At 52.5% G+C, this 25669-nt stretch overlaps 9 protein-coding genes across 9 annotated transcripts; 5 read left to right on the top strand and 4 right to left on the bottom strand.

Annotated features, from left to right (window-relative positions):
- Nucleotides 1–1242: 1242 nt before the first annotated feature.
- Nucleotides 1243–3371, top strand: BD324DRAFT_584500 (major facilitator superfamily domain-containing protein; the record flags this gene model as incomplete). Its single annotated transcript, XM_022013684.1, has 12 exons — nt 1243–1419; nt 1478–1510; nt 1562–1634; nt 1696–1818; nt 1871–1895; nt 1948–2076; nt 2140–2310; nt 2361–2489; nt 2546–2573; nt 2622–2785; nt 2839–2965; nt 3021–3371. 12 exons carry the CDS (start codon nt 1243–1245, stop codon nt 3369–3371), a joined length of 1530 nt encoding a protein of 509 aa, XP_021868055.1.
- A 668-nt stretch (nt 3372–4039) lies between these two features.
- Nucleotides 4040–5333, top strand: BD324DRAFT_584583 (hypothetical protein; the record flags this gene model as incomplete). The annotated part of the gene is made up of 3 exons (XM_022013690.1): nt 4040–4310; nt 4362–4507; nt 4560–5333. 3 exons carry the CDS (start codon nt 4040–4042, stop codon nt 5331–5333), a joined length of 1191 nt encoding a protein of 396 aa, XP_021868054.1.
- Nucleotides 5334–5428: 95 nt separating this feature from the next.
- BD324DRAFT_638450 (hypothetical protein) lies at nt 5429–7768 on the top strand. The gene is made up of 13 exons (XM_022017115.1): nt 5429–5700; nt 5740–5819; nt 5877–5941; nt 5995–6094; nt 6143–6187; nt 6239–6353; nt 6412–6611; nt 6665–6816; nt 6865–6925; nt 6972–7100; nt 7153–7217; nt 7270–7303; nt 7368–7768. The coding sequence occupies exons 1-13, from the start codon at nt 5652–5654 to the stop codon at nt 7698–7700; spliced, it is 1428 nt and encodes a 475-aa protein (XP_021868053.1). The 5' UTR covers nt 5429–5651; the 3' UTR covers nt 7701–7768.
- A 26-nt stretch (nt 7769–7794) lies between these two features.
- Nucleotides 7795–11076, bottom strand: BD324DRAFT_584453 (hypothetical protein; the record flags this gene model as incomplete). The annotated part of the gene is made up of 12 exons (XM_022013683.1): nt 7795–8114; nt 8166–8181; nt 8229–8359; nt 8395–8556; nt 8596–8901; nt 8944–9810; nt 9866–10196; nt 10255–10355; nt 10422–10508; nt 10558–10657; nt 10703–10989; nt 11046–11076. 12 exons carry the CDS (start codon nt 11074–11076, stop codon nt 7795–7797), a joined length of 2739 nt encoding a protein of 912 aa, XP_021868052.1.
- A 516-nt stretch (nt 11077–11592) lies between these two features.
- BD324DRAFT_197433 (hypothetical protein) lies at nt 11593–12938 on the top strand. Its single transcript, XM_022012156.1, has 3 exons — nt 11593–12124; nt 12175–12402; nt 12448–12938. The coding sequence occupies exons 1-3, from the start codon at nt 11746–11748 to the stop codon at nt 12585–12587; spliced, it is 747 nt and encodes a 248-aa protein (XP_021868051.1). The 5' UTR covers nt 11593–11745; the 3' UTR covers nt 12588–12938.
- Nucleotides 12690–16336, bottom strand: BD324DRAFT_638446 (leucyl aminopeptidase). The gene is made up of 9 exons (XM_022017114.1): nt 15889–16336; nt 15451–15833; nt 15355–15402; nt 13320–15312; nt 13203–13271; nt 13114–13153; nt 12991–13065; nt 12847–12941; nt 12690–12799 (listed from the first exon to the last, which is right to left on the bottom strand). Exons 1-9 carry the CDS (start codon nt 15970–15972, stop codon nt 12773–12775), a joined length of 2814 nt encoding a protein of 937 aa, XP_021868050.1. The 5' UTR covers nt 15973–16336; the 3' UTR covers nt 12690–12772.
- Nucleotides 16337–16505: 169 nt separating this feature from the next.
- BD324DRAFT_638442 (hypothetical protein) lies at nt 16506–19115 on the top strand. The gene is made up of 5 exons (XM_022017113.1): nt 16506–16703; nt 16753–17040; nt 17092–17452; nt 17504–18348; nt 18397–19115. The coding sequence occupies exons 1-5, from the start codon at nt 16527–16529 to the stop codon at nt 19075–19077; spliced, it is 2352 nt and encodes a 783-aa protein (XP_021868049.1). The 5' UTR covers nt 16506–16526; the 3' UTR covers nt 19078–19115.
- Nucleotides 19116–20561: 1446 nt separating this feature from the next.
- On the bottom strand, nt 20562–23096 carry BD324DRAFT_653802 (hypothetical protein; the record flags this gene model as incomplete). The annotated part of the gene is made up of 2 exons (XM_022018711.1): nt 20562–20874; nt 20932–23096. The coding sequence occupies 2 exons, from the start codon at nt 23094–23096 to the stop codon at nt 20562–20564; spliced, it is 2478 nt and encodes an 825-aa protein (XP_021868048.1).
- A 1449-nt stretch (nt 23097–24545) lies between these two features.
- Nucleotides 24546–24818, bottom strand: BD324DRAFT_638431 (hypothetical protein; the record flags this gene model as incomplete). The annotated part of the gene is made up of 2 exons (XM_022017112.1): nt 24546–24581; nt 24629–24818. One exon carries the CDS (start codon nt 24813–24815, stop codon nt 24633–24635), a length of 183 nt encoding a protein of 60 aa, XP_021868047.1. The 3' UTR covers nt 24546–24581; nt 24629–24632.
- Between the last annotated feature and the right edge of the window lie 851 nt (nt 24819–25669).

Here is a 25669-nt window from a genome sequence, read left to right as displayed (position 1 = left end):
GAATTGTCACCCTCCCACACTTCTGCAAGTAGAGCCTAGCGGTAGTACCGTCACCGGGATCACGTTCTCACTGGTGACTTATTATGCCCCTCTCCCAAGGAAAAACCCCGTCTATGCTGGACAAGAAGTCGACAAAACTACTGCATGCAACGACACCCCGATCAGACCTTCCCGAATAGGGGTCGATTTTCCAGCAGAACCATCCACTAGGTAAGAGTCAATCTCGGTCGCTCTGCCCTCAGCTACGCGGCCAAAGATCAGGCACCTGGAGAGACCGGGCATCCGGTGGCCAAAGACGCGACTGAGCAAATTTTCGGGGGTGAAGCTATGCCAGATCAAACGTGCGTGCCTCAGCGAAGGTTCCTTCAGTGACGCAAGTCAGAGGGTCATCATCTGAGCCGGTTCATTTGCATGAGAAATCCACTGCGACCAGGAGCCACAGACCTTTGTCGCGCGGTACTATCGTTTCTGTGAGAAGCGGGACATGTTGACCTCCCAGTTTCTGGATTCGGGCTGCGTAGTGCGTAGCTGGCTCCGCCATGAGGCAGCGCGATGGTGGTGGCTGCTTGCATTGGAAGGCTGTGAGGCTGGTTCAGGCAAGAAAATTTTTGGGCCCTTCGGACGATCAACTTTTTTTAATCTACGGTCCGAAGCGTCGCTTCATCCGCTCAGAACTGGTAAATCCCGAATGCATCTCCGCCTATGACCAAGCAGCAAACGCTGTTCTTAATGCGACAAGGTAGGTCGCCTGGCTCGGTATGTTGTGAGCAGCTACCTGCCCTTGGCCACAGTATGTATAATGTATCCCGTTTGCCTACTTCAGGCGACCAACTTGATCTCTTTCCCGCCAGTCTCATCTCCAATCTCCCCTGCCAACGTTCGGAACTTGACGCGCATTTGCAAGTGCCTTACGACGCACGTTTAACCTTGACACACATGCTGCTCCGCAGATGCCTAAATATAGATCGCGCTTGCTATTCTGACTATCTGATATGGCAATAGCTTGGCTTTGGACATTGAGAGTGTGATAGAAAAAAATTATCGGCTGACTCCAGACAAAACTGTGACGATAAATACAAAGGTCGTGCTCCAGCAGACAGTGGAGACTTCTTCAGGAGTTCGCAGATCATTCAAGAACATCACTGAAAATGAGCCAAGCACGCCCAAACCTCTCGTCTCACGGAAGTGATGAGGATCCTCAGTCCAAGTCTCTCGAAGCTGTCGACTACAAGTCATCCCCATATGATACTGGAGCTGAGCCAGAGCTCGAAGCGGGTCAAGCGCCTTTGGGCAAAGTCACAGGTGAGGCGAGAGCCGCAGCACGAGCGAGAGAAGCTAATACGTCTATGTGTAGCCAAAGCGTCTGACTATTTCACGCTGATGGCCAGTGGTTTCGCGCTTGTTTCCGACGGTTATCAGGTGGGCATCAGCGATCATCGGGTGGAAGTACAGCTTTTGACTTTTGTCTCTATCACAGAACAACTTGCCTACCATTTTCAACCCTATCTTCGTGAGTCATGCACTGTCTGGTCATGCGAGTGTTCTGACCCTTGTATCATAGACTAAGCTCTACGGGAAGGAGATCTACAATTCCATCGTCTCCACTCGAGTCAGTAACGCTCTCTTGATCGGAGGTGAGCGGCTCTGTCGAAATATCAAAATCTCAGCAGTGTGGCATGGCTAATGGCGGATCAGAAATCATCGGTCAACTCGTTGTTGGTCTGATATGCGATCGTGTCGGTCGTAAGACCGCCATGGTCGGCACGACCCTAATGATTGTCATTGGAGGTATCCTAGCTACTGCAGCTTCCGGATCAAGTGGGTATTCATGCTGGGGCGGTCAGTCTCCTAACCTGATTTTCAATTCCAGCTCCTGCCGGCATGTTTTGGATGTTGTGAGTCGCTTCTCGACCACTACAGGTCATCCTGTTGACGCTCTTGCCTTAGAACCGTAGCTAGAGGCACCGTGGGCGTCGGCGTGGGCGGAGAGTACCCTGCATGCTCCACGTCTGCTTCAGAAGCTGCCAACGAGAAGTTTGGAAGAGATCGTGGCAAGGTGTTCATCCTCCTCACCAAGTTAGTCACCACCAAGTCACCAGCAACGACCTCCTGGGTTGGCTTACTGACCTCGCCTCTTAGCCTCATGTTGTCTATTGGAGGACCTATCGTCATCTCTCTCTTCTTGCTCATCATCAATGGAGCTCACTACAAGGGCACGAACGATGCTTCCGACACTCACAAGCTCCAATACACATGGCGAATCTTGATGGGCATTGGTATTATCATTCCACTCAGTGTCTTCTACTTCCGGTGGGTCTTGCGCTGCATGTCACGGAGGGAGATGCTGAGTGGGGCTTCAGACTGAAGATGATGAATTCGAAGCTCTACAGACGTAATGCTCTGAAGAAGAGCACCCCCGTTGCAATCTACGGCTTGGTCCTTAAGCGTTACTGGAAGACTTTGATCGGAACTGCTGGAACCTGGTTCTTGTGAGTGGGCTGGAGAAAAAACAAGAACACTGTACCTCGCTGACCACTATCCCCAGGTACGACTTTGTTACCTTCCCCAACGGAGTGCGTGGCCTCTCACCCCTTTCCGAGGACCCCACTGACTTGCCCTAGATCTTCTCCTCCACCATCATTGCCGAAGTCATTCCTGGCGCCGGACTTGTCAGGACTCTCGAATGGAACTTGTTGTTCTCCATCTTGTCCCTGCCTGGAGTCTTCATCGGTGCCTTCATTGTCAAGTACACCGGTCGACGAAACCTCCTCATCATGGGTTTCTCGTGAGTGACCACGCCGACGCATGCTCTCGCAAACGATTGACATTTCGATCCAGTGGATACCTCATTTTCGGTCTAATTGTCGGACTGGCTTTCGACAAGATCATCAAGATTCACGTCCTCTTCATCATTCTTTACGCTTTCATGCAGTCTAGCGGAAACCTTGGACCAGGAAATATGGAGGTGAGCAGATAAGTCGTCCTTTACCACGCCTCACGGGACTGACCACAATGGTCAGGGAACCATTTCTTCCGAATCCTACCCCACCAGCATTCGAGGAACGTGTTACGGAATCAGTGCTGCCCTTGGAAAGACCGGAGCCGCCATCGGTACTCAAACTTTCAGACCGATCCAAGCCTCCCTCGGAAAGAAATACACCTTCATCATTGCTGCGTGCTGCGGAGTTGTCGGTGTCCTGCTCGCGTTCTTCTTCGTTGAGGACAAGGGCAAGGATAGGTTAGAGAAAGAGGACGAGGCGTGGAGACAATACCTCGTGGAGCATGGTTACGGAGACTTGCACATGGGTGATGGAAGTGCTGCTGATAGGTCCGCTGCAGACAACAGGGAGCAGGAGAAGCTGGAGTTCTAGGCCGTAGGTCTTGATAGGGCAGACGAGGATGCATGACGTTTCTGGGCTCATCACGGAGTGACTTGGCTGCGGAAGGTCAACCCCCGAATCTCTTCAGGCCTCTTCGTAGATCCCAAGGATACCGGTAGTCCGAACGACACGATCTCAGTTGACTGTCTATGGATGAATGCAATACACTCGATGGACTAGCTCGCCCTCCTACGTAATACCAGCATGGCTTCCTTCTTGTGATGGGCCACGTCTGACCTTCAGGGTTCAGCCCTGGCCAGGGAGTGACGCTTTGCGAAAGGCTACGTTGATACGCCACTTTGGGTCGAGAGAGGCCGCCACACGCACGTGTCACCAGACCGACGTGTTTCAACCTAAAAAAAATACGAAGCTGAACCCAGATCTACGAGGGTACTCCTTAGATATCTGTCGAACCATTCATCATTGTCTCCTGAGATACTTTTCATACTTCCTGTGTCTACAGCTCATTGCTTTGTCGCCATTGTTGTGGCTGCCAAGAGCACTAGATGGACGGGCAACGTTGATCTCTTGATATTGGACGTCGATCCGGTTGCCAAGCGAAGCAATCTCAATCCTCAGCTACACGACGCGGTTGCCACTTTGGACTCGCATTCGACTGCTGTCAATTCATCGTCAGAATGGGTTACATCCCAGATGACATGAGCCTGCCAACCAGCGCTATCATGCCAGTATCCATCTATACCTGCCTATGCGCTGCGTACTGCATCTTCGCTCCCTTCTTCAGCACAACACGCAAGAGAGCATACATTTTGTCAGTGATATCCTCGAGCATAATGAGCTCCGTCTCATTGCCCTATGTCTACCTCTATCTCCGATATGGTCTTCATGGAGCATACAAAATGTCACAGAATGGCTGGCTGGAGGAGCTCGGTAGATTTGCAACTGCATTCTTTGGCACTTATCTCTTCGGTGAGCATTTCCCCGCTTGCGTGAGAACTTCACCTGAACTTTGGTCCGCAGCGGATTTAACACTCGGCTACCTAATGTACAAGTCTGAGATTGGTTTATTGACTGGATGGGTTCATCATACAGTGTATATCGGCCTTATGATATACCTGAACATGGTCTCAGAGTCTCCCGTATTTCTCATCGCGGGAATAATGGAGGTGAGTGGTCTTTCAGCTCATGCAGGCGGGATCTGATGGTACTTGTGACCAGGTACCTACACTAGATCTCGGCCTCTCAAATCTGTTTCCCCAGGTTCGGAACGACGTGAGGTTCCTGTCATCTTTCTTCATCATCCGGATAGTGTTCAATCTTTACTTTGCCCTGGACTGCGCTCGGCCATCATCCCGAGTAATCTTCGACAATGCCTGGATGCCGACCGTCATGCTGTCTCTTGCTCTTTGCCTACATGTCATGTGGTTCAAGGGAGGAATTGTCGGTTACTTGAAACGACAATCAAAAACCAGCAAATCGGGATCGACTTCAGCCGTGTCGGAAATCATGGAGAATCCTGGCCTTTCGATCCCGGCTACAGACTCGTGTCCCGAGTCACCAGAAGATTCACCACTCATCACTCCGCATACTATTCCTCTTACTCCGAGTGCCAGTGCTACAAGCCAAAAGGACAACTCGTTCTTCCCCAACCTATCTTCACTACCGAATCTCGCCAACATCCCACATCTTGGGCAATTGCCCACAGTGTCCATTCCCAACTTGCCGACGCTGGCTGAGCTCACTACAGCGCTCAACAACCACCGCGAGCATATGAATTTTGGCTTCAAGGATGCAGTCAAGAGTAGAATAGGCGAGCAGAGGGAACGATTCGCAGGTTTGACTGCCAATCGCGGTATCAACCTCAATCTGGGAGGAGCCCTGGGAAATATGGGCCTGCGAGGCCGACCAGGGTCCAAGGGCATATCACAGAGGGAATATGAGGCTGGTCAGGGGATTGAAGTGGTTGGGGTCGACGATCTTCTGGGTCATTGATGGGTTCAGATGTTTCAGGCTCTTTTTGAGGTTTAACCATTGTATTTTCACAGTTGTTCATTTAATGAGCTTGTATACCTGCATTCAACATGCATCACGATGTCTCTTTGGAGGTCTGTCGGCCTGCATCTCGTGCTGCTCCCCTAGTGGATACTGTACTTATATGTGTCTTGAACACCTTTCATCCTTTATGCTCGTCGCTCAAAACGCGGATCTCGCGACCTTAGCCGAATCGCGCATGCTGCGCGGAAGACTTTGGTTTCGATCCTTTTTCCAACAAATACACCTGTCCCAGCGTCTGCAATAGCGTTAACGACTATGGCGTGGAGGTCATTGGCCTTCCTACTCGTCTGTAGCGTACTTCGAGGTGCGACTAGTCTTGCTCATTAGCGACTGACTTCCTCAGCCGTTCGCGCTCATGAACATCACCATGATTTGTCAGAAATAGACCTGACGATAGGTTTCGACTGGATGATATGGACGCATGTGAGACTGCCTAGATCTCTCTGTGAATGTGGCTTCTCTGCTCATACTATCGCTCAGATGGTGATTCAAGCCTTTGTCTGGGGTATCTCTTTTCCACTTGGCATGGTCCTTGGCATGACCAAGTAGGCGTAGCCTCGTTTCGGAGGATAAGGGCTGAGCTGATCTTGCTCGACAGGTCCAAGTACCATGTCCCACTACAGAGTACGAACGTCGTTCTCGTATTCATCGCCATGTGGATGGGACATCATCATGGAGGCAGAGAGTTCCCAGCAACCGTGAGCTACATCTCTGTAGTACAAGAAAGCGATGCTGAAGTGCTCCAGGTCCACGGAATCATGGCAAAGATCATCTGGTGGATCATGATACTCGTGAGCTAGCCAGGTGCTATGATGGTATAGTGCTGGCTGACAGTCACATAGCAAGCGTCAATGGGCATCTTCCTCAAGTTTCATGTCATGGAGAAGACTGTCCGACGATACGTCGTTCCGGTCCATGGCGTGCTGGGCAAAAGCTTCCCAGTGCTCGGATGGACTCGTGAGACGACCCCCAGGTCTCTCCGTGAGAGGCCTCTCGCTGATATCCAATCGCTCAGAAATGGTCTTTGGAGCCGCGACGGCTCTCAACTTCTGCCGAGGTGGCGAGCTGGGCCAATGCGCCGCTCACTATATCATGGGCTCTGCTTTCATCGGATATGCTGTGATACTCGTGATCATGCTGCAATTGGGTGGGCGTTGGCTGGCAAAGGTAGGATGCAGTCAAGAGATGCTAGACAGTTCGGTCATTACAGCTTGGGTGAGGATCCGTTATTTATCGAGGGATTCCCACTGATTGTCCTTGATTCTCAGGGTATCGTCAATGCTTTCACTGAGCACCATGGTGGTCCATGGACGCATAAAGATATGCAACATACCATGTTGGGCGTCTTGTGGTGGGCAGGTGGAATGCTAGGGATCTTTCTGAGCAGAGGAGGCAAACGGTCCTTCGTTCCAGCAGTGATGTCGGTCACATTTTTTGCCATCAGTTGATAAGAACTGACTGAACAAAGCATCATCATGACTGGATGGGGTATGAGTGCTCACGAGCAAGCGCTCATGATCTCTTCCAAGGTGAGTAGTCTGTACTTTGTCGATCCGCCTGACCTGTGTGACTTAGATTCACGGACTTTTCGGGTATGCCCTCATTGCAGCGGGTGTATTGCGAATAGTCGAAGTATGCTTTGTCCTGAATGATGGACCGACCCCACCTGGAATCGTCAGAGTCTTCCAGCAGCTCCCGCCCTATGTGAGCCCGCTGGGACTAAAATGCCAGACCAAGATTGACACGCCTTTACCAGCTTCTCGTGCTCGGTGGTGTGCTATTCATGTCCGCCACAGACGAGGAGATGCACCACGCTGACAAGTGAGTTGATCTACCCTGTCGTCAAACTTTCCTTCAGCTGAACTTTTGTCAGTCTCGGCATTGATCATGTCTCGTATGCACTCTTCGTGAGTTGATGCCATGCCCTCATGATGCCGCATGAAAACAAATCACTGATTCTTCCATCCCTAGGACTTCTCCCTGTCGTTCCTGATCTACCTCGTCATCACCTTCATGGTGCACATGTATCAAACAACAGGACAGAATGCGCTCTCCGCCGAGGAAGCGGCAAATCACCCAGAGGGTCAAGAATCAGGCTATGCGAAGCTTCGACAACGCAATGTGTCACAGGACGATGGCCCTGATGGTCCAGAGGCATACGAACTGGCTGAGCAGGATGATCCGGTAGTTTTCGAATCTGTCAGAGGCGGTCAAGTAAACGGACATCCACCAGAGATGGACGAAAGGGACGAAGTCGATTGGCTACATAAGGATACGCGGAATGAAAATCGTGTGAGATTGTAGAACAAACGAGCCCACAGTGTGACCATTCTTTGTTGTTGCTAGTCATCATTCATGCATCGATATCCACTATTCCTGACACGGACGTTCGGCAACGTTACGACCACAACTGACACTGCTCGTCTTTCGGAGGGTTCATAAACGATCCACTCTTGCAACCGAAAGCTTTATGGAATTCTGCAGAGTTTCGCAAGGTACCCAGGGCTCGCCAGATATTGGGCGAGTGGGGATCCGACCTAACACGCTGGACAGCAGTGGCAGGCCGAATGACGTCGGCCCAAACTCGTCCAAATGCAATGAAGAAGAGTTGTTCGTCCGTGAAGTCTAGTCCTGGGAGTTTTTGAGTGTCTTCAGACTTTGTTGCGACGCTCTTCTTCCAAGCAGCAAAGGCTTGTGAGAGACCAGCGTCTCCAATATCTGTGCCAGATCAGCGCAGATTCCTCCATCCACCTTTAAACCTTGACTTACTCTCGCCATTTGTGAGCTGTCCTATAAGTCAGCGCGGTCCCTTCCGAGTGAAAAGCCACTCACGTTTCCATTGACGTAGACCTTATTGCCCTCAGCATCGAGGATATAGTATTTGCTGTACTGTCTTGCCAGACATTGAGCCCTTTCATTGAAAGCGTCGACCGTCTCTTTGGTCCACCAATCCCTCAATCGACCTGCGAGAGTTAGCACAGTCGATTGTCTCACTCACCTCGCTCATCATACTGGGCGCCAGTGTTATCGAATGCGTGTCCCAACTCGTGCGCAGCGACGGCTCCAAAGGCGCCGTATTTCATGTGAGGTGGGAAAGTCTTTGAGTAGAAAGGGGGCTGGAGAATACCTGCGGGAAAGGTGATCTCGCTGTCCGGGGGAGCTACGGACAGTCAGATGACGCAACCCACAGGTAGCTCACAGTAGTATGCGTTGACCGTCTGGGGCGACATGATCCATGTACCGTTATCTCTTCGTCTGCCTAAGGTCTGCCATGTCCTGGATTGCTGGAGTAATTGGGCAGATAGATAGGTGCCGAAAAAGTCCTCATCCTGCACGTTGAGTTGTCGATACCAGTTGGCAAGACTCTGTGGGTTCACAACATCCGGCGTCGTTGCGTACCCGATTCGAGGTTGGATCGACTTAGCCTTGAGCTGAGCTGCCTTGGCAGACTCTTTATCCATCCACGGCACATCTGGGATGTGATCATGGAAGGTCTGAATGATCGCTGATGACTGCTCAGCTCCGATGAGTGTTCACAAAAGCTCACAATCGATGATGTTTTGAGCATCCTCCCTCGCGTCAGGTCCAAAGGCTTTGGCGACATACTCTGCGCCTGCAATATATCCGACAATACTATCAACCTGTCGCAAGCAGAATTCTTGTCGGATCTCCTTGGTTCCCTTCTTCAAGCCCGATAAGGCCTCTTTCAGCCGCCTTGTGGCTGTCCAGACGCCCGTGTCATAGCCCAAAGCCGGGGCATATTCGAGTGCGAGACGGAGGACAAAGTATCCCGATAGCACATCGTCAGACACGTCATCCACCAAACGGGTCACTGATTCGAGATAAGGAGGATAGGTCACAGTGATATTGACAGGGAAGGAGCGGATAGCAAAGGTAGACAGGTACGCGGGGATATCCAAGAAGGGCAGAGCTTTGCCCACTTTCTCAGTGGAGTAAGGGTTGTATGCGTATTTCGGGTTGTAAAGTTTCTCGACGTCGGCTCCAGCTCGCATGAGCTCGCGTTCGAAGGAGACAACCTTCGCCGCCAACCGGTCCATTCGCTCTTCCAATGGCTCGGAAGAAGGCGGCGACCCTCCCCGTCCAGGTCGACCACCATCATCGGGCTCGTCGCCCTTCCCTGGCCAAGGCCAAGGCCATCCCTCTTCGCCTTTGAGCGCGATTGCTTCAATAAGATGCTCGGTTAGATCGCGTTTCGACGATTGGTGGGTGTGAGAGGCAACGTCGATCAAGATGTCCTTGACAACAGTGTGATAGAGATCCATGATGGCCTTTTCCTCATAGTACTCCTTTGTCGGCAGACCTCCAGAAGCTTGGTAAAGACCCAGACTTTGCATTTGTGGGTCATCCCCACCGGAGTCGCCTTCGATCTGGAACTCTACCAACCCAGAAGCCCCTATCACGATGTGAGTATCTGACCCACGCCAGGATGCTCTAGTTCAGCAGCTCACCCCTTGAGTTGAGCCAAGCGAGCGTTTTGGTGATCTTTGCTCGACGCTCTGCGTCGACCGGGATCTTACTGTCCTCAGATGGCAACTCGGCGGGATGGTCATGGTGAAGAATACGAGCAGTGCCAAGATGCTTGGCCAGCTCATGTCTCTCCAGTCTTTCAAGCAGATGATCGGGGACCACATAGTCCTCACGCCACTCCCCGCGCCATTCTTCCGCAGGGTTGAAGAGTTCGGCGTCATCACTGGAAGATGTGTCAAAGGGTCCACTCATATCTAAAATCTTGTCCGTAAGACTGATTAAGGGGCCGATGCCGACTTCGCTTAGTTTGTCCTGTCGAGATTGTCAGGCGAGGGCCCGATCGCGTATCGAGGAAGAAGGACCAACTCACCAGATCCATGCAGCTCTCGTAAGCTGATTTCAACTTGTGGAGGTTCTGCTGATGCACATCGGCAGAGTCTTGGAGCTTGCTCGGGATAGCGCTGATGATCTCTGTCAAGATTTTCTACGAGAGCATCAGCATCGGGGAGAGGAGATTCAGCGATTGCGGTCTCAGACTTGCCTTATTGTTCTCGTCCACTTCCATGAAGGTGCCGATGAGAGCCTTATCATCAGGAAGCGTGTGGGAGGCTTTCCATCCACCAGCTGAGACGCGTCAGACCGACTCGTATCGGGAATTTAGCAGTCCGCTCACTGGCAAATTCAACAAAGTTCTCGCAAGGGTCCGCGCTCGTGTTCAATGATTGCAGAATGGTAGATGAGAGCATGATGCATTCGGCTGACAGGCAGACACCCTGAGAAGATTAGCCGTTCTCCGACAAAATCAGGCGAAATCTTACGGTGGAGGGCGTCCCGGTTGGACTGGGAGCATGTCCGCTAGTTGCCGTGATATGAGCCGTCGTCGTGATGGTGACAACCTCTCCAGGGCCGCCACTGCCCGGACGGTTCTTGAGAGCAGATTCGGCACCGGCAAAGAGACCGACAAAGGTTGCCGTCAGGATCAGCAGGAGAACAGATCCCGCAGCAAGAATCTTCTCGAGGTTCGTCAAGGGCCTTGCGGGATGCAATAGGGCTGAGAAGAAAGAGTCGTTTCGTCTTCGGTCATCATCGAGGAGAGGAGCGGTCTCTGGGAAAGTAACCCGGTCAATTTCAGTACGTCCTTGAACAAGACTATCATCTCACCCTCATCGGTCGAGGCCCTTGGATTGGGCATATTGCTGCTCGCCAATTGCTCGTCTCTGCGAGAGAGAAGAGAGAGAAGTGATCGAAGCGCTGATGTTAGACGAGAGTGGGGATCTTTGGGCTATTACGCGGATCAGCGCGATGGGCTGCGGTGACGGGTGTGTGTCTGTGTCTGCTCACGTGGCTTTAGAGTTTTCGGCGACTGCCGCTCGGGTGATCGCCGATAACAGTTCGGGACTGATTTTTTTTTTGTGTGTTTCAATGTCTTTCTTCTTGTTCTGAATCCCATTCACGTTCCCCTTGGTGTGATCGGTGTGATGACAGATCGTCCTCGGGATGGGCGCACAAGGGTGCCTTCCGATACATGAACGAGATCGCCATGTTGGACCGATGACGAGCTGGTTCCGCTTGCTAATTGCGCTGATCGGTCCCATTCAGCTCTCCCCTCACTCGGCCTTCACTTCTGCGCAAAACTGGTTCTTCGATGCTCCGCGCAGTGCAATGGTCACATGCATGACCATGATAGGTGATCTTCCAGAGACATCTTGGACTTGGCACTTTGGTGCTCACCATGATACTTTAATTGTTCATCTTTGGCATTTCTTCCTCTTCATCCCTCTTGTCGATCTATTCCAATTCAAATCAACTCCTCATTGTCTCTCGCCATTGTTTCCAAACGGACATCCCTAGAGCCAAAAAAATGTCTATGACAACTACCACTCAGTCTATCAAGGAGATGAAGGAAGCGCAGGCGTCGACTGTCGCAGGGACCGCCCGGCCCACGTTCCCCTCCCCTCGATCCATGATGAGATCTTTCGAGGTCTTCGACGGGGAGCTCAGCAAGGGACGTAAACGACCCATTGCCAGGCGTACGGAGTCTGACATGCTCATTTTCGCCCGAGAGCCATGGTGGGTCCCGGATCACGCGAGGTTCACCAATAAGCCTATCAAGGTCGGCAATGAAGATCAAAGTGGCGATGATGGGGATAGTGGACACTTTACGTGTGAAGCAAAAGCAGTAGACGAGAAGGAAGAGGAAGGTGGGGCCGAAGAGGAAAGTTCCACCCAGGCTCGACAGTGTAAGTATCGCTTTCGTCTGACGAGACATAGGCTGACGATGAGCCGACAGACTCGTACGAGTCATTGTCTTCCGCCTACACTCCATCGCTCGTCGAAGATTCGACGGACGTCCCCTCTCAGCCTTCTTGGGCTGACTTTTCAGACCTTTCCTTGGGATCCGAATCGGGCCGCGAGTGTCACAAGGATGAGAAGGGCCTTGGTGGTGAAGAACAGGAAGATGATGATGCGATGGTTGTTGAAGAAGACTTTGGTGAGGTCGACCAGGGTGCCGATGCCGGTAAGTGATTTGTGGCGTGATTGCTCTAATCTGACTCTCTCTCAGCCGAGGAAGTCTCTCAAGAGGACCAAAAGGTGAAGCCCTGGAGTCCAGAAAGGATGGCGGACCTGCACCAATTCATGGCGTACAGACAAAGGCTCGCCGCTAGGAGAAAGACGAGACAAGCTTCAAACGAGAGCAAATAAGCCTCGGTTGGATCTGAGAGGGACTTCGTACAATGCTGCCTTTTTGGGATCATGTGCCATGTATATTTCCAGTGTAGCTTCTTCAGCGGTCTGAAAAGTAGAGTTTTGTCTAATCACGATAACATAATGCATTTGACTCTGCTTGAATCTTTTCACTCGGCCACGAAGCAAACTCCGACGGCCGTTTACATGTACTTGTTCGACTTGAGCCACTGCGGAACACGTCAGTCTCGCCTCGGGCGTACGGCGGGAGACTTACCTCCTCGACATCGGTGGCATCCCGCTTGAGCCACTGAGTAGCCGCTTGGATACTGTCCAAAGTTTGAGAAACGGCAAGGTTGAACGCAGAGGTGTCTGCGGAACGTGTTCAACTTGGCGGAATTCTAATGAAAATCAAGCTCACCCTTGTCCTTGAAGAAAGCCTCGACATCCTGGTAGTCCTTCTCGGACGCCAGGTAGCTGAACGAGCCCTTGACGACTGCAACAAGTCAGCGAAGGCAGGATAAACACATTTCGTAGCACTTACGGTAAGTCATTCCGTAAGTCTCGCCAAAGTCTTTGAAGAGCTGCAGGACATCAGCAGTGCCCCTTGGGTTAGAGCACGACGGTACCCACTTTGTCGTAGTTCTTCTTGTACCAGTCACCGGTGCGTCTTCTGGCGAATTCGTTGCTTCCAAGGCCAATCTACAATCATTTTCAGCACTACATCCCACAGGTGTCGCTAGGACCCACCACAAAGATGTAAACATCTTGCAATTTGACCTCTCCATCGTCCAACAGCTTGAAAGTCCTCTCGAGCAGCTCGTCCTTTCGAGCAGTGCACAGAGAGTACATCGCGTCGACCTTGGTACTGGGGTTAGGAGGGTCGTGGTAGACGCTCAAGACCTTCTCCCATTCTTCGCTTCCTCCGAACTGAATGGCAGTGCTGAAGACGTTTCGTTGAATGTCTGGAGGGATTCTGGAGTCATCTCCGGTCTTCATGAAGTGATCGAATCGGCTTCGAAGCTCCTTGACGACTTCTTCCTCCTCGGCAGCGGCAGCAGCATTGATGACGCAGGCTCGAAGTTCCTTGACATCGGGAGCGTCTCCTTCCTTGTTGTCGTAGCCCAACTTCTGGACCATGGGTCGGAACACATCGGCTCGAAGTTTCATGATGGCATTTCGAACGTTCTCAGGCTGTTCCCACCACACCTGACCGAGTTTGGCGAGAGCACCGCTGATTTGAGACCAAACGAGGAATTCGTTCTCAGAAGGAGCAATCTCTGAAATGAGCGAGAGAGATCCACTGGTCTTGCCGTAACCAGCTCGAGCAAGGGTCGCCGCGTCCGAAACGAGACCGACTCGGTCCTCAACAGTGAAAGATTTGGCCTGCTTTCCAAGCTTGGCAAGTCTCTCTGGAGAATAGTTGACTCGGTAGACTCCGATGGTGTCGGCGTTGAGCTTGAAATCCTCGGCGGATCCAACGTCATATGTCGTAGATCGCTCGTGCATGATCGCCTTGTGGTCGACGCTGGACTTGCCTCCGGAGAGGGTCTTGACTTCGAGTGGGACCCACCAAAGAGTCTCATCCTCCTCAGGCTTGGCATCGCCGGTGGAGAGGAATCGGTTTTGAGTCAGCTTGAGCTTGCCATCGCCCTGTTCCTCGACATTGATGATGGGGAAGCCGACCTTGAGGGTCCAGTTGGCCATGATCTTGGCAACGTCGAGTCCAGACGACTCGGAGATACCATCCCAGAGATCCTTGGTGGTGGCGTTGGAATAGAGATGCTTCTTTAGGTAAATGGAGACTCCCTTGAGGAATTTGTCCTCGCCGACAACACCAGACAACATCCGAAGGACGGAAGCTCCCTTGGAGTAACTGATGGCATCGAAGATCTGGTTGATCTTGCCGGCATCGGGGCAGTCGACCTCGATGGCGTGACTGGATCGCTGGGAGTCAAGATTCAAAGCTCGGGTCAAGTGCGTGTCAAGGAAGCTCTGACGAGGCTTCCATTCGGGCCAGATTCGGTCAGGGATGACGAGCTCTCCCATGATGGTGGCAAAGGCTTCGTTGAGCCAGAGGTTGTCCCACCATTTCATGGTGACAATGTCACCGAACCACATGTGAGCCAATTCGTGGCATTGAACGTCGGCGACACGTTTTCGGGCGGCCAAACTACTCTTTTCAGGGTCGATAAGGTAAGCAGTGGTTCGTCCAGTAATCAAGCCCCAGTTCTCCATGGCACCGGCGTCAAAGTCGTGGGCAACGAGAGTGTCCAATTTGGGAAGAGCGTAAGGAATGTCAAAGATCTCTTCGTAGACTGGCAGAGCCCACTTCTTGACGTCAAGACCGAATTGAGCTTGCTTGATAAGGTTGGGAGTAGCAAAGATTCGAAGAGGTACCGTCTTTCCGGTCTTCTTGCTGTGATGCTCGCTGGAGAGCGAGGCAAAGACACCACAGGCGTAGGCGACGAGGTAGGAACTGATGAGGGGAGTGGTCTCGAACTTGGTGACTTTCCATTCGCCACCGGCTCCTTGCTCAGTCTTACCCTCGGATTGCTTCGAGGATGCGTCGAGAAGGGATCCAATCTGGTAGGAGGATGAGAGTGCCGATTCGACGTTGGCGTTGCGAGCGGGTTGCCAAGCCTTTGACTCAACCTCGGGCATGTTGCTGAGAACCGTCTCGTGTTCACGAGCAATCATGGAGATGGTGTACTTGGACTTGAGGAGGGGCTCGTCCCAGCAGCTGAGCAGTAGTGAGCAATGACTGCTTTGATTGACAACTCACGGAAAGGCTTTCCTAGCGGCGGTGGGCTCGAACTGGGTCAAGGCGTACCTGGCCGATATTCAGCGCCAACTCCATTCTGCCGCTGTTAAAGCTCACTTTGGCTTTTCTCCGGTCTTCTCATCCTTGTCGCCTTCACTGAGGTAGTATCCGACCATGTTCCCAGCAAGCACCGAGTCAAATCTGAACCAAACCTTGACATCCTTTTGTCCAGCTTTGAGGCCTCCACCGGGAAGGCTGGAGAGGTTGAGAGTTCCTCGGTCATTCTTCTCGTTATAGGTGAGGTCTGACTCGGAAAGGACGACAGAAGAGCTCGACTTCAAATCAGAGGTCGTGATGGCGGTGTGAGTGATGTTAAGGCTCTTGGACATGTTGAAGACGAGGGAAGAGGTGTCCTTCTTGACATCGAGCGTGACGATCAACTCTCCGCTGTAGGAAGGAGGGTTTGCAGCGAGGTCAGTCTTGACGACGAGCTCGTAGTGCTTATCACGCAATCAGTCATGACCACCTATGCGAATTCATCTGCGCAAGACGTACCTCGGGATAAACGTCAGTGGGCAAACGGTACTCCGGGTTGGTGTCCGCGTTGCCCGGGACGTTGGTAGCGCCTCCGGAAGACATGTTGGATGAGATGTGGCAAGCGCAAGCAAGATATCTAGGTGTAGAGTGTAGACCTCGACGTAGAGCTCGGTTGGAAGCTTGTTGTTCAACGCTCTGGACAGCAGACTGAAAGTGGGGGGAGGGGGGGAAAGAAGGAGAACAAACCCGAGATGGACGATTCCGATAGCAATAAGCGCTGGCACCGCGGTTGATTGGATGCGTTGGAGCTCACCCTATTTGACAAGACTAGACTTGAAGACTGTCTGTGACTCCTCGCAGCAGTGATGAATGATCTGGATGACTTGTATAGGCTCTGTGTTCTGAGCGTTATGCGATGGATCATAAGATCGAAACTGTTTGGCGAGAGGAGGGAGCGGGCGACAACGAAGCGCCTCGAACGGGAAACTCAGACAGACGGTCCGGAGCTTGTTAAGCGTTTCGATTGTGGCGGCGATGACCGCAGTCAGGGGGTCACGTGCTTCCCAGCCGTTTCTTACGTCAGCTTCGTCTGCTCTGCTCAAAAAAAGTTGGGTTTCGAAGGGTTCATGGATGTGCAGCAAGTGGCCTCTCATCTCATGGACCGAGCCACTATGACTTCCATAAGCTCACCGACCTCTCTGGCGACGTTCTCAAATGCTCAAGCATCATCTTCGAAGCTTCATCAAAGCCATGTAATGCTGAGCGCGGTCCATGGAGCCGCAACGCCATTTGCAGTTGCTGCTGTCCAAGGTGATGGTGTATGGACATACGATGTGAGCAGGTCCGGTAGGAGGTTTTGTGCTTGCTAATACCGGGCCACAGCTTAATACATTGCGTCCAACTGCTTCGTATACTGTGCAGCCTTCCACCATATTTGTGACTCGGCCGATCAGCTTCATGCCACCACCTAGACATCCACCAAAAGGTAAAGCGAAGGCAAAAGCACCTGTACAGGATGCAGTCGATGATCCAATGGATGCCGACAGTGGACCCACGTCCCGTACGACAGTCATAGGAATAGGGAAAGGAGATAAGATCAAGAGGTCGGAAGAGGGTCGGTTCCTGTGGATGTGGCGCAAGGAGGATGATGCAGAGAAAGAAGTGTTGCTGGTGCGTTCTACGTCTCGACTTGATCGCGTTCCACTCACAGCAACGTTGTAGCTGGACAAGCCACTCTACGACATCCATCATATCCCCTTACATCGAGCGGCTGTTCTCTGCGTACACATTGATGGATCGATGACCGTTGTCGACGCGAATCTGCAGATCAGGCCGGTCGTTCTCTCGTCGTTGCTCAACCTCAAGGGATCTCTCTTGGCGGCAGGGACGCTCGATCTGGTTGACTATACAGTCTCGGTCATTCTCGTCGGGTCGAAAGGATCGGTTTCATACATCAAACTAGAGTTGTCTGGCGGTAGAGATGTTCGCGCAACATTGATGAAGGAGATCAGCATCGGCTACGCGCTGAAGCAAGACTTGAAATCGGCCAGTGTCGACTCCAATGGGGCTGTCGTTGCTATTGGTTAGTCAAGGTTGTCGCATTGGCTCATAAATACGGGCTGACACTGCGCAGGTCACGATGACTCCATAATCTCCATACCACCGAATGCTGTGTCTCAGCCGGAGAGCCCGTATGAACTCCCCTCTTTGTTGCAACCACCTCAAACACCCATGGCTATCTGCGTGCCAACTCCTGGCCTACCGCTTGCGCTTCTAGCCGACACATCCTGTAACGTCCTCCTTGCTTCCATCTCCTCGTCACTACCAGCGGTTCTCAGCGTTTTCCACCTTTCAGACATCTCGCCTACTACGACAGCTTGTGTCTCTCACCTTGCCATTCTCGCGTCAAACCCTGGATCATTCACTCTCGGCCTCGTCCTGACGCATCGGGATAACGATGGCGGACGGAGTGTCGTTTACACCTTGGACGTGTCAATCTCAGATTCTGGTATCGGTATCAACTCGCTTCTGGGCAGCCAAGTTCAGACTCAGAAATACCTCTCTGTACCGGTCAGAGTGACGGGTTCCAAAGTCGATTCAAAGGAGATCACATCCTTGCTTGAAGAGGCGTTGCAGAGGAGAGCAGTGGACGAAGCTGAAGAGCGTTTCAGAGTTTGGATGAGCGCAAAAGAAGACGAACATAAAGCGAATGGTTCGAAGGGTCCGATGCTCACGGACGATCTTGTCCAGCGTATCGTGTCGACCATCATCACATTGGCACGGAAAGGCGATGACGAGGCCATGCCCAGTACCGAAGACACGGTAATTGAGGCGCCGGAATCGGGACCGGCTGAAAAGCCCCTGAGCGGACCATATGCTGGAGCTGTCCTTGGTGCTCTTTTGGATCGAGGCTTACTGAAGGATGAGTTTTGGTCCGGAGGCGTTCTCCAAGCTGGGCTATTGCCAGCCAGTGACTGGGTATGTCCCCGCTTGCCAAGATGCAAGGCCGCGCTCACACGATATCAGGTGAATATACGCAAGGCTATCGGTACCGTCCCAGACATTCCTTCCAGCGCGATAGTCAACGCGCTTGAACGAGCTCAGACATCACTTTCTGGCGGAGAGTCAAATATCGATGACTTTACGTTTGAGAGCCTCCTTCGAGAAGTCGTTTCGCTCCCGCCTCCTGCGCCTGGTTATCGGACAGCACTTTTCTCTTTATCACTTGAAACCTGCATGCGTCTACTAGACGCTTATGTCAACTGGCTTACTGTTCACGTCGAGTCAATGTCCTCCGCATTGGACGCCTGGATCGCAGACGATACGTCAGCTCCCTCATCTTCCGCACCCCCAGTGGAAGCTCTCATCCTGCATTCCAACCTCCTGCTCGACGCCAGACTTCAGACTCTCCTGTCCCATCCACCAGCATGGGACCTCTTGGAAAAGATGCAAGTATGCCTGAGCTCACTCATGGAGATGCAAGATGTCTATCGAAAGATCCACGCTCCCATCGAAGCAGTCTTGACGCTCGCTCGACGTGAAGCCCAGTCGAAAGCGGAAGAACAAGCTAAACGACTTCCTCCGACAATCCCCGGTCAGACTGGACACGCAAAGGGACAACAATTTGGTAAGCAGAATAGGAAGCTCAAAGTGGGCATGTCGGACGAAGTGATCGGGAAGTGGCGGGTGGAGGATCTCATATTCTAGTGTATCGTCGACTCAGCATGCAGGGACGATTGTGGATACGCACAATCGATCTTCTGTCAGTTCACGTTCTCGCCATCTGAGATGATGATTCGGATCGATGCAAGGTCGCGAGGGAGCCAAAGGATCCCCCCCCGCAGTCGTCAATCAACGCTTGGAGCTGATCCGTGTGACAAACACACTGAAACACCTCAGCGTTCTCTTCTATAACCAGGCGATCCACTACGACTTGTCAGCCGCATCTGAACCCTTCATCGACTGATCGGCGTATCGGGCTTTGGCGTACTCTGTGTGACCGTACTGTAGTTGAAAGGACGCCGACCTCAAAGGCACCCCCCCCTCTCATTACCCTTTTCAACGCTTGAGCATCGGGGATGGCAAGACATTGTAGAGCTCCTATTCACTCTCATCTCGAGTACCCTCCTTCTGGTCTACAATCCTCAATCTCTGAACCATTCTCTCCGCTACCATCTCGTCCGAGACGAATGAGGAGGAAAAGGCACCCCTATCAACCGCTCATGCGCCGTTCAACGATGACACGGCAGACATCATTCTACTCAGCTCTGACACTGTACAATTCTACATTCACGCCTACTACCTCCAAGCACACAGGTGAGTGGTCTCTAACGCTGCTTGTCTTTGCAGAGAGACTGTGAAATGCGTTACGATACAACAGCTCAGTGTTCCGGGACATGATGTCGGTGCCTCGAGGTCGAGAGTGAGAAACGAACGCACAAACGATCTCTATGGAATGCGATCGCCACGCGCTACGTGGCTTCTTGCTGCTCATGGTACAGCCAGAAGCTTTCTGGGTTCTTTGTGAGATCCTGAGTTACCATATGTGTGTGATGCAAATATTTGCTCTCGTGACCAAGTTCGACTGTCATTGCGCTCATTCAGCATTGCTTTCCGCAGTGGAAGGTGCATGCGACAAATCGCCAAGGGAAGTCTTTTGCATCGCTTCACACACCAATAACATCGAATTGGCTAGGAAAGCACTGGCGGCTTTTCCTAACCTCAAAGGCTATCGCCTCACCATAAAAATCGACCCCATTGGTATGAAAGAATCGCTTGCCGAGGGCTGCACTCTACCATACCTCCTGGCCCTCTTCCGTTGCAGGCGAAAATTCGCTGGCTCCGACCAGCGTTACACTTACGACGGTGAAAAGCGTATGGGCAAGAAATATAATTGGACTGCCATCGCCAACGCCTTTGTCCTATCTCAAGTAAGCGCGACACTCACCTCTCTCAGACCACCGAAACGGTACAGACGCACAATCAGGGAAACGACGGAGGTCTGGTGCGTGACGACGCAGGTCTGACCAGTGACGATGATTGAGGTAGAGATCAAGAGAGAACCTGCTTGAGATGCATAGCTGCACACAGGATTAAAAAGTTGAGAAAAGCCACCAATCTTCTCTCTCTAAGTTCTAGGTTACCATCCCGGATTACCAAAAAGGCAAGGAAGAACCATTGTCCATTCATCTCTACCATCCACCGCTGGGCAAGTCCACCAACCGTGTCTTCCTCTTTTCCGCCTTGAGCGTCCTTCCGCCTTTACCACCACTTGCTGCCGAAGCGGCCTTTAGAGCTTCTCCCACATGTCTATCGCAATATCGTTTCCCATCCACGTCAAAGTATTCGTCCATTGCTTCGCGGCATGATTGACCGCCTCGACTGTCTCTATGATCACAGCGTAAATGACCGGGATGGAATCGAAGGGGGTTAGAGGAGCCTTGAACCACGATACAAGGTCCTTCGATGGGCTTCTTGCAACTGGACGAGGCGCACAACGTGCCACTAGATTCTAATGTTAGCCACACATGATACTCTAAGAAAGTAGCGCATTCCACTCACGTCTCCTTGGCATAATGGTATTGACACCAGGGTCGACCAGCATGGACGTAAAAGTCTTTGCCTTCAAACGGCTTATCGCATCGGGAGCACGTGAAACACGACGCGTGCCATTTGCCCTTGAGTTGACCATCGTCTGCGGACACCATCTTTGTCTCGATGAGTTTTTGACACTTTCGACATGTCGGAAGGTACATCTTCTTCCAATCGGCTTCACAGAGCACCACTCCATCCCTCTCCACGAACTTGCGTGATCCGCCGACGGTCTCGCCACACTTTTGACAGGTCTTGGGCGTCGGACGAGACCGTGACGAGGGGACGTCGGGAGAATCTTCAGGTGGATTACGGGATTTTCCTCCTGGAGCTTTAATCGTGGAGTTGGAATTGGATTTTTGGATTTTGCTTCGATCCTTCTCACGAGATTCGCCAGAGCCCTTGCGCGCTGGCGCCACGGGATCTCGACGACGACGATCATCATCATCGTGATCGTACCCGTAACGATCTTTGGACGCTTTCTCCCTCCTTCCGCTGCCCTGCATGCGATCAGCCAAGCCTTCGAAACTGGTCGACGGAGTGACGATCTCCTCAGACTCCGGCCCTGACGCCTCGTATCGACGAGAACCGGATGAATTCGAGGATGTTTCGCTATCGCCCGGTCGATGTCTTTGATGATTCAGCTTGGATGGATGGTTGCGTTGTCGAGGCAGCTTATCGTTCTGCTTGATCTCGGGTGAATCTTCGAGCTGAGGTGTGGCCCAGGGTAGAGCCGAATCAGGCCCGTCCATGTCCTCGTAGGCATCGTCTAAGTCATACGCAGATGGCTGAGGACTGTCGACGATCTGGCGTGACCGACCATGCTGATCGGATGGCTTTCGTCCGACACCAAGCGCTCGACTTGAATCGTTAGAAGATTGCATCTGCTTATATCGGTCAAAGAAAGCACCGCCGCCACCGTTGGTTTTGGTGTTGGTCTTTGGTGTCCGCTCGTTGGCTCGAGAACGCAGGAGATTGCTGATACCGGGATCGGGCGAGCCCACGCTCGTATGAGAGGAGAGTGAACCGCTATGCTGATGTCGTGTGACCGGGACATAACCATGATTATTGTCGACTGATCGACTGATATGGGTTGTTGCCCGTGGAGGAGAGCGTGGCGTGATGGGAATGGCATGCTGCCTCTTGTCGACGGCTGAGGCGGAACGCGGAGGCACGTCGTTGCGAGGTGGGTACAGATCGGCAGGACGAGGTTCCGTACCTCCCCGCGGACGATGGGATGACTGTGAGTGAGAATTGCTACGGGGAGGCGGTTGAATGGGATGATGGTTCTGCTGCTCCCATGGAGGTCGAGAGGTTGGAATGGCACCAGCTGAGCGGGGTGCAGAGGAGACAGAAGGCGGCTGACCAGTGGGGATCGGCGCAGTCTTCGACCTGGCACCTGCCGCCATGGCTACACCCGCAGTGACTCCCCAAGCTGCCGCTTGGAAAGCTCTTCGGCCGACGCCAGCCATTCCTCCTGCTCCGCTGCTGGCCTTCGCATCACCCAAAGGGAACAATTCAGATACGCCGGCCGGTAGCGGCCTATCGTTTGGAAACGGTCCTTCAGGTCTGACACTGGCACTATTGAATCCTAGACCGAAGACTGACAAGCCTTGGTCTGGGTGCTCAGTAGCTTGAGCGGGGAAAAATGGATTGGTTGGCGAAGGGGTGTGTGGCGATGGAGAACGTGAATGCGACGAGGCGCTGTGAGGGGAGAGACGAGACGACGAGCTGGTCGAGCTGGACATTGGCGGAATCTGCAGACCCCCACCCGGTGGAGACAATGGTCCTCCATAGGCTGGTCTGACGGGTGCGCGTTCGCGTTCGCGTTCATGCCGGCGCGATGAGGATTGAGGGGTGGGGCGAGAGTGAGAATAGGAGGATGATGGGGAAGGAAGCGGGGCGTCATAATCGTCATAGTGGTGCTGAGCGTGTTGTCGAGAAGATCCACCAACAGCCCCGCTATGACCATGATTGCGCGATGCTTTGGCGGACCTCGAAGGTGGCCGACAGATGTGATCTGCCATCGCGGCTAGTGAGATAGGATCGCCACAGGAAGAGCATTTGATGGTTGGCAGGACCATGGATGCTCGTTCATGGTCTACCGGGACCGGGGGTATCAATAACCCCGGCATGATGCGAGCTCGTCGAGCGGCTCAAAGTCTCTGCGAAAGAGGTGGTGTATCAGCTGTCGTCGAGCAATGATGAGTCTGACGCGACAGACGAGAAGCACACAGAAAATGAGATGAGAGCGCTTGTGGTGGTGGGTTTTGGGTATATTACACAAAGGATCTGATGCGCAGTGCGGCAACAGACACGCCTCGTTGTTCATTGCCAAGGCGCGTGGGCTCAAAAGCACATCAACATGTTAGATTGTGACGTTGTGAGGTGAGGTGAAAAACCGAAGAACAAGCCCGACCCCAAGGTCACATGGACAGAGTAATCAAGTTGAAGACTCACATGGTGTTGTTCTGATACCGAACTGTTGATAGACAGGCTAGCAGGCTAGTATGCCCAAATACGTGGACGAAGATTGACGGTGTCGAAGGCAGGGATCCTTGGCTCGTCGTTGCGACTGTCTGCGATGTGTGTAGGGATCGCAGCTAGCTCCGACGCGATGACCTAGAGTACCGTCCAAGCAATTTCAGGTCCGCTAGAATATATCTCCGGGACAGCGAGCGAGAACCCTTGGTATGACCCCTTGGCAGTACGCTAGTGAGAGTAGTAATCGTCCCTGGAAATAATTCGAGTGATGAAAGCTGACCGTTGATGGGTCAAAGTGGTGCCGTCTCTAAAGCTCTCTTCTTCCTCAAGACTCCCTTTCTTTCCGCTCTCGTGGTCGAGCAAGGCTTTATCCTTCCAAAAAGACCCACAGATAGGGAGAAAGGTTCAAAGATGGGTCACGACCCAAGGGAGAATGAGGACAATGGAGACGGAAGGGGCGGCTGATGCACTAGTTGATCTCCGTTAGAGAAAGGTGGGCGAAAGATGATCCGGGTTATCTTCCTTTGAAAAGAGGTCCTGGCGGTGATATCGATGGAGCGCGATGCTGGCCCGTGCTGTGATGATATGTTGTGATGTAAGAAGGGGCCCCAGAGTGTGACTTGAACAGTTGGGGTTGATGTTGTTGTTGTTGATACCGATGGTGAGGGTTGAGATAATTCGTCTATTGCAATATTGTCCGTTTTGTCGTGCAACTATCCACACACTAATTGTCCATGCGAGCCCAAGCTGTAAGGTGTGGGCGGAGGACAAATGAAACCAGATCTGTGATCACTTGATGGTCGTTATACTGTATGCTGGGCGATGATGAGATGGTCCTTTCTCTCCTCGTCGCCCTTGAACAATAGAAACCACGGGAGGACAGAGTTGCGATCAAAACGTCGGAGTTGAGTTCGCACACGCCCCCTTCTTCGGCACCCTCGCTGGATGTACAAGGTCCTAGGAGTGAGCTGGCTGTAGCTGCACCTGCTCTCTCTCTCTCCCTTGGAATGCAGCAGCAGCAGCACAGTGTCGTAGTAAGTGTGACCTGACTGAGATGATCCAAACTTGACAGGTTCACAATAGCTCGATCGACCCAAAAATGGAGAAGTATACACACTACTAAAAACAGAGCAGTGGTAGTAGTGTATGAGAAAGTTGCAGCCCTGATCAATTTGGCCCTTAGATTGCTATCCGAAGCCACACCCTATGCACGCAGCAGCAGCAGCAGCAGGAGCAGCAGCCCAGCAGCCCAGCAGCCCTTGAATGAGCGGCTCAGAATAGGACCCATTCCAGGGAGCAAACGCCTGGAAAAAGAACAGGAGCCCAAAAAAAAAAATTAGACGCGTCCTGGCGTATCCCTGCTCATCCATTGATATCATGTCAAACAACAACCCATGATGATAGCTTCTAAGCGGGTCAAAAATGGGCTGCTCTCCTCTCCTCTCGGCTCTCGGCCCGCTGGCAACAGCGCAGGCCATGGATAGACTAGTGGTCACTAGGAGGATCTTGGAGCTGTGGAGCAGCAGCAAACGAAACAGAGGGCCTCTCAGATATCATTCTTGGCCATGACTCTTTCTGCCAAGTGATCTGATCACACATCATTTCGCCCCCAAGCAGGCAAAAGGCTTGCCAAGCTGGGTACGCCATTTCAATAGCACAAGTCTTGCACTCTTGCTACTCCTGTCCCACAGCATGTCCCAATGCGCGAGTCCAAGCACGCCGTCCACCACCCACCTACAATGCGGGAGGGAATTCACTCTTCCCGCTGAAGGAAAGACGCGTTGGAATTCCCGCGCGCGCGCGGGTCGACTGTGAGAGTTTGCAAAAGCTCAGAGTCGGGCGGCGGGATCAATGCTTTCCCTATGCCTTTCAGCGTTTGTTCGGACAGCCTTTGACTAGTCTACAGAAGATCTGTGCTAGTCCAAAGTCCGACTGATGGGGGGGGGGGGGGGGGGGGGGGCTTCTGTGAGTCCGCGCCGCAGCGTTGAATTGTTGACATGCCATTTACTATATCATGACGTCGAAGTGATAGCGGACTGACGGACAGGTCGTGCGGGATCTAAGGCGGTATGGCCATAAGTGAACGGTTTGGTCTAGACGTCATAGTTTCGGAGGGGCAACTCGGCTGATGTCGATCTCCACATGGTGATCTGCCGAATGACCAGACGAGCAGGGTGTTTGCGTGGTCGAATGATCTCAGACTCAACAACGCCCCCGTGAGACC

This window comes from Kockovaella imperatae, assembly GCF_002102565.1.
Source record: "Kockovaella imperatae strain NRRL Y-17943 chromosome Unknown BD324scaffold_17, whole genome shotgun sequence".
Classification (NCBI taxonomy): domain Eukaryota; kingdom Fungi; phylum Basidiomycota; class Tremellomycetes; order Tremellales; family Cuniculitremaceae; genus Kockovaella; species Kockovaella imperatae.
The sequence above is the reverse complement of the archived record's forward strand: the minus strand, read 5'-3'. Positions and strand labels throughout refer to the sequence as shown.

Excerpts from the sequence above, each read along its gene's own strand:
- BD324DRAFT_638446 (XM_022017114.1), bottom strand. The coding sequence starts at position 15,972 with ATGTCTTCCGGAGGCGCTACCAACGTCCCGGGCAACGCGGACACCAAC. Across the intron at positions 13,066-13,113 it reads GACTTACGGAATGACTTACC|TCGTCAAGGGCTCGTTCAGC; the intron begins GTAAGTGCTACG and ends GACTTGTTGCAG. Across the intron at positions 12,800-12,846 it reads ATGCCACCGATGTCGAGGAG|TGGCTCAAGTCGAACAAGTA; the intron begins GTAAGTCTCCCG and ends CGTGTTCCGCAG.
- BD324DRAFT_197433 (XM_022012156.1), top strand. The coding sequence starts at position 11,746 with ATGTCTATGACAACTACCACTCAGTCTATCAAGGAGATGAAGGAAGCG. Across the intron at positions 12,125-12,174 it reads TTCCACCCAGGCTCGACAGT|ACTCGTACGAGTCATTGTCT; the intron begins GTAAGTATCGCT and ends ATGAGCCGACAG. Across the intron at positions 12,403-12,447 it reads CGACCAGGGTGCCGATGCCG|CCGAGGAAGTCTCTCAAGAG; the intron begins GTAAGTGATTTG and ends ACTCTCTCTCAG.
- BD324DRAFT_638442 (XM_022017113.1), top strand. The coding sequence starts at position 16,527 with ATGGACCGAGCCACTATGACTTCCATAAGCTCACCGACCTCTCTGGCG. Across the intron at positions 17,041-17,091 it reads CAGAGAAAGAAGTGTTGCTG|CTGGACAAGCCACTCTACGA; the intron begins GTGCGTTCTACG and ends GCAACGTTGTAG. Across the intron at positions 17,453-17,503 it reads TGGGGCTGTCGTTGCTATTG|GTCACGATGACTCCATAATC; the intron begins GTTAGTCAAGGT and ends GACACTGCGCAG.
- BD324DRAFT_638450 (XM_022017115.1), top strand. The coding sequence starts at position 5,652 with ATGGCGTGGAGGTCATTGGCCTTCCTACTCGTCTGTAGCGTACTTCGA. Across the intron at positions 6,095-6,142 it reads GCAGAGAGTTCCCAGCAACC|GTCCACGGAATCATGGCAAA; the intron begins GTGAGCTACATC and ends GAAGTGCTCCAG. Across the intron at positions 7,304-7,367 it reads ATGTCTCGTATGCACTCTTC|GACTTCTCCCTGTCGTTCCT; the intron begins GTGAGTTGATGC and ends TTCCATCCCTAG.